The 12901-nt window shown below is 37.7% G+C and overlaps 1 protein-coding gene across 2 annotated transcripts; it reads right to left on the reverse strand.

Moving 5' to 3' along the window:
• Positions 1–2239: 2239 nt before the first annotated feature.
• Positions 2240–11762, reverse strand: palmda (palmdelphin a). Of its 2 annotated transcripts, XM_053647911.1 has the most exons (8): positions 11238–11762; positions 10912–10992; positions 9809–9927; positions 8713–8827; positions 8004–8028; positions 7787–7900; positions 5197–6039; positions 2240–2725 (listed from the first exon to the last, which is right to left on the reverse strand). In XM_053647911.1, exons 1-8 carry the CDS (start codon positions 11280–11282, stop codon positions 2700–2702), a joined length of 1368 nt encoding a protein of 455 aa, XP_053503886.1. In that variant the 5' UTR covers positions 11283–11762; the 3' UTR covers positions 2240–2699. The 2 variants fall into 2 exon arrangements, with proteins under 2 accessions (XP_053503886.1, XP_053503885.1); XM_053647910.1 differs by lacking the exon at positions 2240–2725 and having other exon boundaries at positions 4469–6039.
• Positions 11763–12901: the final 1139 nt, after the last annotated feature.

A 12901-nucleotide genomic window follows, 5' to 3' on the forward strand; every position in this document is an offset into this window, starting at 1 on the left:
TGGTATTTATTAGCTTTATTACAACCACTTGTGTATATAAACTACAAACATGCATCTTTAAATCATATCCTGCAAAAATGACAATAAACGAAGGTATCGTAAATACAGGAAAATTTATAATTTATTTTGTCTTATTTATAACATTATTGTAAACTTGATAAAATAATCACGTCTAGATATCTCTTAGTAATATTAAGTTCGAACCTGTCTAATTTGATTAACAAATGCAAGAAGAATTGCAGTGATGTTAGGACTGAAATGTATCTGTTATAACTGAGGTCTAACAACATTTGTCTCTTATCAGCTGTTGTAACACAGGTGACATAAACAGCTGCTGCAAACATACAGTAAATGACACACTGATCCACTCACACACCAGGAAATCCCCTTCAGCTTTCCAGATGACATTCTGCCATTTAATTTCTCACCTGTTACTTGATGATCCATTTCAATTTTGGATTAAAGATGGAGCAACACACAAATGATCTTTTCCCAACACGATCCAATTGTTTTCATGAACATAAAACTTTATTTTAGTAAACTATATTTGTATTACAGAGCTCAAATTCAGGCCATTTGTATTTAGAATAAGAAAGAATAAAAGTGTTTGCAAATTGAACCAATCAGATTTCCTCCATTCCTGAAGTTCTACTCCCACTTGAGGCTTGATTCCAATCTGTACTGGTTATATTGGTTATATATCATAAAGATGAGATGAGATAAAGGTTTCATCTTTAAAGTAGGTGAATTAAAATAAATTACAGTGTAACTGTCTTGCTATATAATCAGTCCCTGCAGGATTTTGCCATTTTGCGCTTGCAGAAATGAACGGAAAATCAAGCATTTATTCGGAGGAGCTTGCAATTGTTCAAAATTACCTCAGATTTTCTGCAGATTTGAGCGTGCACAAACAATTGCATGCAACTGCAATTTCGCCAATTCAAGTAGACTAGTTTTCCGCAAGAAAAAGCACAAAAACCACAGCCACAGCAAAATCAAGCATCTTTGGCTGCAACAATCACAAAACAAAAAAAAAAAAGAAAAAGAAAAAATGAATAAACAACTGTTAAATCCTGTACGGACTATCTAATGGATCATCCACTGCTAAGTCTTTCTGATAGGAGGGTCAAATCTTTTCAATGTGAACTTTGTTTATGAGATGGATTTATTAGAAATAGAGTTTATAACACAGGTTAATAAGAGGACATTACGTATGAAGAAGTAAACATTAGAGCCAGTTGTGCTTATTAGTAGAACTAGTGCTGGTTATGACATTATTAAAAACAGATGACAGGCAAAGACGGTTACAAGAAACAGTAATGATTATACTATATGATCATAAATACTGAAATATTTGCGTGGGGATTTATGTTTTATGTGATATTTTCTACATAACAGTAAATAGTGATATCTTGTAAATTGTATAAATATTGTGAATACATTATCATAGAAACTGGAAATGGATTGTATTAAGGGTATTGTGGTCTACATTTATTTACTACATTTTATTTACCTACTTTTTTTATTTTTAATTGATGTATCTTTATTGACTGCATGGTCAGTGTGGCAGCCCAGAGGAACAATCTATTGCTCAGACGTTACTTTTCCTAAGCGCAGGAGACTTAGTGGTGATTCTCAGATATCTCTCATTTTAGTATCAACTGTGTCGCAGATGTTTCTCCTAAAATTCCTTAGGAAAAATAAAAACAGACACAAATAAGACATGAGAAAGGTCTGAGAGAAAAAGAGTCCATCCATTCATTTTCTTCACTGCTTATCCTACACAGTTTCTCAGGGAGCCGGGAGCCTATCCGAAGGGACTCAGGACACCTTGGCCCCACATTTTTTAAAATATTGACTTGTTTTCTTCTCCTAATTTACAGTTTTTAGGTCCAATTCCCAAACACTAGCCAGGTCACACAAGTTACATGACAGCTTCCTGCTCCAGGAGGGTGACGGCTGCACAAAAACATTTTAGTTTAGCAGAACATTTTCTCAATATTACAGTTCTAGTGCTGCTGCAACATTATTGTTTGCAGGAGTGTTTCACACAAACGTAATGCTAAATTTTGTCTATCTGCGAATGCTGTTTAAGAGACATCCAAGAAAACTGTGAGGGGGGGGGGGGTTGTTGGGGGAAAGATTATTATTAGATTATTACCATTAGAGCATCAGAACATTGCAGCAACATTATTTTTGGGTACACAGCATAACCGCCTTAGGAAATGTTGAGTATGTTATTGACATCCTGATTATAATAAGCCTTTGGTTAGCAGTGGTTTAAAGCATTTAGTAACTTTACTAACGTAACTATTTTGGGCTTTTTGAGCCCATTTTGAAATTAGCTAATGACATAGAACTGATGGGAATAAATTTGAAGTATATCATGGTTCATAAAGAAAGAAGGGCTGAGATTTGAGTCTATGACTTCTCACACTCAAAGTGAGAATCATCCATCCATCTTCTATACCGCTTATCCTTCTCAGGGTCACGGGGAACCTGGAGCCTATCCCAGGGAGCATCGGGCACAAGGCGGGGTGAGAATCAAATCCCTATGCAAATCCAGTCAGATGATCTTTCTCCTTTCACTCCTACTGGATACCTAAAGTTCTTGCGAGTGTGTCTTTTTGATTTTGTAGTCAGCAATCTTCAATTTCCCCCATAGAGCTTTTGAGCCGAGTTCCATCATCTCACACTTGCTACACCGTTTGTCTGCTCAGGGAAGCTGCGAGTGGGAGAGAAAAGCAATCAATTCAACTCTCTGTCAGCTGAAACACTGCGGGGGATTATGGCAAGGCCAAGCTACAGTACTGCGCTCAAGAATAATACTGTTAGCATCACAACAGACTGAAAACCAATCATTAGGTTTTTATCGAGTCTCTGTTTTGACTTGTGTACAGTGAAAGTTTTCTGCTTCTGAAAAATGGGTTAAAGCATTAAGACTGCTTATGTAAGACAGCGAGAACATTAAAATGAAGCAAACAACAACCCGGCATTAGGAACACTGCGTGTGTGTGCGTGTTATTCAGTGAGATGTGTGGGTGTGCATGCTCCATTTAAATATGAAAATCCTGCCATGTACAGGATGCGCTGAGCAATTAGACCACATCACATATCACATTATAATATTTCACATTTGAACGGCTCAAAGTCTTTAGGTTTTACATTAAATTCAAGTAAAAAACAGCTTCCATATTCAGTCAGATTTATTACAAACACAACACACACACACACACACACACACACACACACAGGCAGAATGAAAGCATATGATTAACGCGTTTGACAGCAAAAGCAGGACAGGCCATGACATTAAGTGTGACTGCTCAAATCTCCATAAATAACAAGCTGCCTTTGAATTTCGACAAGCAAACAGACGACAGAATAAAAACAATTTGAAGTTTTTAAAGTGTTTCACAGGTAAAAAAATTTTATTGAACCAATTTTCCTCTTACCCAAAAGTAGTCAGCCAAGATACCAATGTTGGGTATCTGTTTTTGTTTTTCTTCAGTGCAGCTTGCAAGCTAATGTAAATGAAATCATGGGTTTCAAATAGTCTATTTCACAGTGCTGTGAAAAAGTATTTGTCCTGATTTCTTCTGTGTTTGTGTATATTTCATACTAAATTGCTTCAGAAATTAAAACAAAATCTAAGATAAAACAAAGGCAACCTGAGGAAACACAAAATACAGTTTTTAAATGATAATGGTACATATTGAAGCAAAGTTATTCAATACTAACTGGGCCTGTGTGAAAATGTATTTGTTACAGTACTAATTCACCAAATCTATGAAACTGCATTCTTAATAAGCCTGATGACTGCAAACCCTGTTCAATCAAATCAACATTTAAATAGAACTTTTTCAACAGCATGAAGTTGGTTAAAAGGTCTTACCCAGTAACACACTATGCCAAAGTTGAAAGAAATTCCAGAAATGATGAGGAAGAAGGTGATTGAAAGACATCAGTCTGGGAAGGGTTACAAAGCTATTTCAAAGGCTCTGGGACTCCAAAGAACCACAGTGAGAGCCGTTATCTCCAAATGGAAAAACTCGGCACAGTAGTGAACCTTCCCAGAAGTGTCCAACCTTCCAAAATTCCTACAAGAGCACAGTATCGACTCATCCAGCAAGACACAAAAGAGCCAAGGACAACATCAAAAGGAACTACAGGCCTCTCTTACATCAATAAAGGTCACTGTTTATGACTCTACTATCACTATAACATTAAAGTTTGTCTGAATTTTGCCAAAACACACCTTAATGATCCTCAAAACATTTGGGAGAATGTTCTGTGGATTGATGAGTCGAAAGTGGAAATGTTTGGAAGACAGGGGTCCCATTACATCTGGTGTAAACCGAACACAGAATTCCACTAAAAAGAACATCACACGGATGGTCAAGCATGGTGGTGGAAATGTGATGCTGTGGGGATGCTTTACTGCTTCAGGGCCTGGGCAACTTACAATAATTGGGGGAAACATGAATTTACACAGGCTGCCTTTGTTTTATGTTGTATTTCGTTCGGAAATCTAAAACTATTTAGTATGAGATACACACAAAAACTGAAGAAATCAGCAAATACTTTTTCACAGCGCTGTATCAATATTTGATATCTGTTTTTATTTTCTTCAGTACAGCTTGCAATTTAATGTAAATGGGTTTCAAATACATTCTGTTAATACTTTACACTGGTATTATTTAACACATTTGTTTTCATGAACAATCTTCAGCACTAATACACCATAATTAATGCTAACAAAATCACTTACAGTCGTATTAAATAGTAAACAAAATTTTCACTCAGTTAGGGTGACGCCGCTGACAATCCCACAATCTCATTTTTGACGACTCCCCATTGAGAATGGATGTGTGTAAATTTCTGATGACTAATTCAGGCTCAGTGGTCTCAGACCTTCTCTGGACTGTACACACTTAAACATAGCTTCATGTCAATTTATATGTTGTGAATGTATCAATAAAAAAGCTTTACATGACTGAGGTTGTTAAGACAGAATATAAGGTAAACCAGCACACAGATAAAGCAGTGTTGTAGTGCGTAGGCCATGCAGAGAAAGCCATTCAGGAGAGCAGCTGCAGTTTGGATAGCATGAGAGAGTTAGTGAAAGATATGTCATTCAGTGCTACATTAACATGCAGCAGTATTTTAGTCTTGCTTTTTTGGAGGTTTTTCTACCTGTGGACAACGTCTCAGAGGTCAGGTGTGTGGACGCGTTGTTGGTATTGCAGTTCTGGTGAGAATGGGCGTGTCTTTTTTGGAAAGGAGTGGCACCTGTTAGGGTTTCTTCCTCACCATCTCCGATGATGATGAGCTCTGCCTGAATGGAGCCTTCATAGCTCTGTGCATCTTCCTCAGCTTTCTGATATCCCATGAAGATCATAGTGACAGGTTCGTCTGAAGGCAAAGCGTTTAGGACGCTGAGGTTAGGGTCCTCTCTGTAAGACATAGTAGGTATTTGATTCGCAACTGAGTCCACATGCTGACTTTGAGTTCTTCTGTATCTCTCTCGGGGGTCATAAATCTGCTTTGTGTCACATCTCGTTTCCCTTCCATACATCTCATAACCGTTTCCATTGCTGTTGTGATAATACTCATTTTGGTCACTGTAATGGTGGAACATGTGAGCAGGGTCATGAATTTCCTGGTAGGGATTGTGTACACTACCCTGACTGTACTCTAGCTCTGGCCATTCACTCATATGCATATTACAAATCTCTGAACAGTTGCTATTCTGGTAGTTCTTGAGACATAGGGGCTCATTTTGCTCTTGAGGCTTCTTCCTTCTCAATGTGGCCTGTTTGATGAGCTCCTCCACCTCCTTAGGGCTAAGCTCATCCAGTTCATTGGCTTCAGGTTGATCCAAGGCAGTGTGCAAAGCGTACACAGACTTGTGGCCGTCATCGTACACCTTGATGCCGCGCTGCTGTAATTCCTGGGCCGGAACTGTGCAGGTGGAGAGGACGCGGCTCTCACCGGTGTGCAGGTCCTTCTGCACGTTGATCTCCATGGCAAACAAAGCTGAGTGTGAGAGAGAGAGGGAATGTGAGCATCAAAACAGAAAAGATGATTAGAATAAGATTTGCAGACCACAAGATGTACATGAATGTGTTTTTGCACATACATACTTATATCGCATTACCTTCACATATACTACTTGAACAATAAATACATCAATAAATTGATCATCCATCCATCCATTTTCTATACTGCTTATCCTCCAGGGTCATGGGGAACCTGGAGCTTATCCCAGAGAGCATGGGGCACAAGGCGGGGTACACCCTGGACAGGGTGTAAATCCATCGCATGGCACACTCACATACACATTCACAAACCCATTCATACACTACGGACACTTTGGACATGCCAATCAACCTACCATGCATGTCCAGGAGGAAACCGAAGTACCTGAAGGAAATGCAAACTCCGCACACACAGGGCAGCAGCGGGAATCAAACCCCAAGACTTGGCGGTATGAGGCGAACGTGCTAACCACTAAGCCCCCGTGCGCCCTAAATTGATCATTCCAAAAGTAAGTATGCAACAAATCAACCAAGTAACAACCATTCAACCAACCAAACATCTAACCAAACCATCGACAAATAACTAACCATTCAACCAACCAAACATCTAACCAAATCATCAACAATAACCAACCATTCAACCAACCAAACATTTAACCAAATCATCAACAATAACCAACCATTCAACCAACCAAACATCTAACCAAATCATCAACAATAACCAACCATTCAACCAACCAAACATTTAACCAAATCATCAACAATAACCAACCATTCAACCAACCAAACATCTAACCAAATCATCAACAATAACCAACCATTCAACCAACCAAACATCTAACCAAATCATCAACAATAATCCAACCATTCAACCAACCAAACATCTAACCAAATCATCAACAATAACCAACCATTCAACCAACCAAACATTTAACCAAATCATCAACAATAACTAACTATTCAACCAACCAAACATCTAACCAAATCATCAACAATAACCAACCATTCAACCAACCAAACATTTAACCAAATCATCAACAATAACCAACCATTCAACCAACCAAACATCTAACCAAATCATCAACAATAACCAACCATTCAACCAACCAAACATTTAACCAAATCATCAACAATAACTAACCATTCAACCAACCAAACATCTAACCAAATCATCAACAATAACCAACCATTCAACCAACCAAACATTTAACCAAATCATCAACAATAACCAACCATTCAACCAACCAAACATCTAACCAAATCATCAACAATAACCAACCATTCAACCAACCAAACATCTAACCAAATCATCAACAATAATCCAACCATTCAACCAACCAAACATCTAACCAAATCATCAACAATAACCAACCATTCAACCAACCAAACATCTAACCAAATCATCAACAATAACCAACCATTCAACCAACCAAACATCTAACCAAATCATCAACAATAACCAACCATTCAACCAACCAAACATCTAACCAAATCATCAACAATAACCAACCATTCAACCAACCAAACATCTAACCAAATCATCAACAATAACCAACCATTCAACCAACCAAACATCTAACCAAATCATCAACAATAACCAACCATTCAACCAACCAAACATCTAACCAAATCATCAACAATAACCCAACCATTCAACCAACCAACATCTAACCAAATCATCAACAAATAACCAACCATTCAACCAATCAACTAACAATCCCGTCAATCAAACAAACAATTATTACCAGGTTTCTGTTGGTCAGCTTTTATTCCTTGATTCACTGTTGGTTGTTTCCTCATGTTTAAAGGTGTATAAGATTTTTGAGCATCTGGAATTCCTGGATAAACATGAATAGGTTCTGAAAAAAGAACATGATAAATTATAGCGGCCAACAATTATTTCACTAATCAGGTGGAAATTTGTAATAGGCCTTAGTGTCTAAAAACAAACAATTTCTTTACCTGACTTGAAATTTTCATTTGCTGCCTGTAAGAAAATTCAAACGTTGAGGTAAGATGAGCTCTACAATCACATCTGATGACCATACATGCATTCTTCATACCATAATCTACAAATTTTAACATTCAGGATGCTTAAACTTTATCTTTCACACAATATTCAATACTGTGCAAAAGTTTCAGGCCCTATTTTTTTAGTACAAACTTTGTTATAGATTTTTTATTTTATGATTTCTAAATGATCAAGTCAGTACAAAAACATTTTAGATTCCCAATATATAATAATATAAATATAAATATATATATAAAAGAAACCACTGTTCAGACAAAAAACACAATGAAGTTTGCTGGGTTTTTCTGCAAAAATAAGAAGCAAGTGTGACAGTCAAAGTCTCCAGAAGAACCGTGGCTGTTTCTGCAAGATGCTCAATAAAACTTACAGCTCATTTCCTTATAAAACTGCACTAATTTTACCTGAGACTACTATTTGTATTTTTCGTCACACCAAATATTGACTTTGTTTCGTTTAGTACCGTTTACTTCTCTTTACTGCATTTTTATTATGTTGAAACATTTCATAATTTTGAAGGCATCTTTGCTCTACAGCATTCTTACATGCGCCTAAAACTTTTGCAAAGTACTGTAAATTCCATTTAAAAACAAATGTGCATCCTCATGTACTGTCTGTAAACAGAGTATGCATTGATATTACCTTAATAATGTCCTCTGTGGACTTCTCAATGGCTTTCAGCCTGTTCAGGATGAGGCCTTCGTTTGTAGAGATGTTGAGCTCTTCCCTCTCCAGAGCTTCAATTTCTTTCTCTATCCTACAGGACATAATGGTTACGTGACATAATTGATTTTCTTTCAATAAGTCACCTCTTGGCACCCACAGATCCTAGCTGAGCTCTGGTACAGAATCCAGACATGGTTTAGTGCCAGTCAGTCACACTGTTGGCATTGATTCCTTCAAATCACACAACCTCCCGCACTCTGGCATTTACTAACAATGTGGAATAAGTTGGCGGTAGCAAGCGGGTGCTGCAAATCACTAAGCATGATATGAGAAAATATTTGGCAACGTTCTGTGAGTTCACTTTGAGAAATATGGGTGGCACGGACCTATCGTTCCTCTCAGTAATTAAAAAAATTCATCACGATTGAGACAGACGCCGGGATTAGAGTGCAAGAGCTCATATATGAACCTATAATAGCTCATAGCATCCCACTGTTGCACCTCTGTTACATCATGCTTCGTTCTTATGCTCTCGTATGAAACCAGGATGTCGTAAGGGGCAAATGACTAGAACAAAATGCAGTTTTCTACAGGCCACTACAGCTGCCCTACTACTTTGTTTAGTGCAGGAAAGAACTGAGGTCAATCCATTGTGGGTAGTGACAGTGACCCATCAGGGATCTAGGACAAGTAGAGGTGAACAAATGAACCCATGAGCCAGAATCTCATCTAATTTATATGTGAATGCATTTGTCACTGAAATTGCAGTATGTGGGTTCATAACAGATATCTTTGGAATCAATACACTTGAGGTAAAGGAGGTTGTTCAGCAGTCAATTAAGAAAATCAGAGCAGGGACTTGTACACAGGAGAATAGTTGCAGGAGCTTGTGGGCCTCAGGCTGGAAGAAGCAGGATCCAGTTAATGTTTTGTAGGAATTTTGATTGTTTGTGTATTATTTGTATAAAAATCTACCATGTTTTCTGAAGTATTTGACAAATAGAATGGAATCATAGTTAATATACTAATAATTATAAAATTAAATAGTTGAGACCTAAACACACACACTTACCGATGAATGTTGCTCTGTAGTGCTTTGGTCTGCTGGGTGACATCCTGAGCTTTTTGTTCTTTCTGGGCTGCTCCAGCGCTTGTGCCACCCATAAGCCATAGATCTCTTGTGGATTTTTTCTGTTTGACATGTAACAAAGAATGCTGCTTATATATAGCTTTATATATACACTCAGACGTTCGCTTTAATAGGAACACCTGTACACATGTTTGTTTCTACAGTTATCTAATTATTCAGTCATGTGGCAGCAGCACAATGCATAAAATCAGGCAGTTAAAGGCCAAGAGCTTCAGTTAATGTTCACATCAAACATCAGAATGAAGAACGTTATTTTAACTGTGGCAGATAGGCTGGTTTGATTTTTTTCTGAAACTGCTGATCTCCTGGTACAACCATGGTAAGCAGAAAAGCATCTCAGAATGCACAACACATCAAACCTTGAGGTGGATGAGCTACATCAGCAGAAGACCACTCCTGCCAGCGAAGAACAGGAATCTGAGGCAACATGAGCACAGACTCACCGAAACTGGACGGTTGAAGACTAGAAAAAGACCAGATGACTTTTTGACCCCTAATCGTCAACTGTCCAACTTCTGTGTCCATGAAATTCTCAAACTATCCAATCAGGCACCAACAACGATGCCATGGTTAAAGTCACAGAGATCACACTTTTTCCCCATTCTGATGTTTGATGTGAACGTTAACTGAAGCTCTTGACCTGTATCTGCATGATTTTGTGCACGTGACTGGCCGATTAGATGATTAGTGTTCCTAATAAAATGGATGGTGAGTGTATAAAAAATAAATGAATAATAATAAAAAAAAAGATATTTTATATATAGATATATACACACACACACACACACACACACACACACAGTAAATGGTTATAAATGTTTGTTATTTAATGTTATTATTTAATGTTGTACTTTTATAATTAATGAATTTTAAAAAATTCTTTAAATATTATTAAAGAATTTTAATATTTGTCAAGATTTACATCTCCATATATCCTACTTCAAACTAATCTTAGAAAAATTTTTTAGATACTAAAATATTATTTTTGAAACATCATACCCTAATTCATATGAGATAAAATTCACCTTCAGTTGCTGAAGCTTCAGTTTTTCCTTGTCGATCTCCAGCCGCTTTGAGGCAATGTCCTCCTGGATTTTTCGTTTATTCTGCATACAAATGTTCACGTACAAGTTCATGTTCATTTTTCAAAAAAATCCTTACTATGAAACAGAATTATGATTGTCATATTGAGACTCAGCAAAGCCTTAATATTAAACAGATTTGTAGCACAATGATTGGCACGAGCAAATCAACATGAACATACTTTAGAATACAACTGCAATAATAAAAAAAAAAGATCCTCCACATAATATATTCAGTTTTCTTTATAATAATAAAAAAACTACATTACTGTAATGGCTTGAAGTCTCTCCTTTAACAGTTCCGCCTCCTCCATCGTGACTCTAGAGAGAATATATTTAATATATTTACGAACATATTCACAAATTTATACTATTATATTTTGTCAGGTTGAAGTCTGACTAATAAATGATGATCTGTGCTGCTGCGTGGATGTGGATTAGACTTTGTCAAGCTGAAAGTGATATGGATCAACTGAAGATCTGTTAAGGAAATCAGCAGACTCATGCCTCTCTCTTCCTCACTGTGATGCCAGGAATAGCACGAGAGCCTCTGTGGCTCTGACCCACACACATAGACACCAAAAATAATCTGCCTGACAGGATTTTGTCATCACAAGCAGTCATCATTCAGCACTCTTCTAAATCAGATCTGTGGACCAGTAGAGAGCTGCGTTTTTCAGACACCACAGATAGTGTATAGGGAAATGTGGGCAATATTCTATTATCAATACAATGTAGGTTTTACATGCTGTATCATTCCAAAATAGAGACAACAATATTCAAACAACCATTCACAATTTAAAGTTTTACTGAAGCCCATAATTATGGGTAATTCCTGAATCATGGGGTCATTTTTATATTGAACAGTCCAGGAATTCCAGTTTCTGACGAATTTAAGTTAATAGCTAATGATAATGATATGAATCGACTAGATAGGACTGTATATATGTATAACTTCCAGGTGATGGAGGTCAATCATAGGCGTCATTCAATCAGTGATGGAGCGGAAGTTTGTAGTTCAATTGGTTCCATTAGTTTCATATCATTAGTTCAAATCTAAAAAACTAATTAAACTTCCATTTTCCATACCGGTTATCCTATACAGGGTCACTGAGAGCCTGGACCCTATCTCAGGGAACTCGGAGCACAAGGCAGGGGACACCCTGGATGGAGTGCCAACCCATCGTAGGGCACAATCATACACATATTCTTACACCCATTCACACACTATGGACAATTTGGAAATGCCAATCAACCTACAATGCATGTCTTTGGGCTGTGCGATGAAACCGGAGTACCCGGAGGAATCCGAAGCACAGGGAGAACAGGCAAACTCCACGCACACAAGGTAGAGGCAGGATTTGAACCCCCAACCCCCGGAGGTACAAGGCAAACATGCTAACAACTAAGCCTCAATTAAACATCTAAGTGTAAATCAGATTCCTTCTTCCTATGTAAACTATTTTTGCATTTATTTAATTGTCAGCATAAGCAGTCTGGTTTATTTCTTTAAGCCATCATTAAACATCATTAATAATGCTTAAAAATTAACATTACAAATACTTAATGGAAGTAGTGTGACAACTTTTAGCTTCCACTAAAAGACTGAAAGGCCCATAAATGCTTTAAGCTGTATGGAAAGTAGGCAAAAGGAAAGTCCCGTTCAGACCCAGCTGCTTGAACACAAGGTTTTTCCAGCAGGACACACTCCTATACAGACGCACACCCGTGAGAATGAGTATGTGAACCCCTCCTGTTTCCTGCATTCCCAGAGGCCCAACGCAGAGTCTAGGAATAGATAGGAGGCCACCCGGACTTACAGACCTACCCTACCCCACTGTGACACTGTCTCATACATTTCTGATGATGGACGACAGGTGACATCATCAACATGACTTTTCAATTCCTGCACAAAATGAACAAGTACAACTCA

This window comes from Ictalurus furcatus, chromosome 17 (genome assembly GCF_023375685.1).
Source record: "Ictalurus furcatus strain D&B chromosome 17, Billie_1.0, whole genome shotgun sequence".
Lineage (NCBI taxonomy): Eukaryota > Metazoa > Chordata > Actinopteri > Siluriformes > Ictaluridae > Ictalurus > Ictalurus furcatus.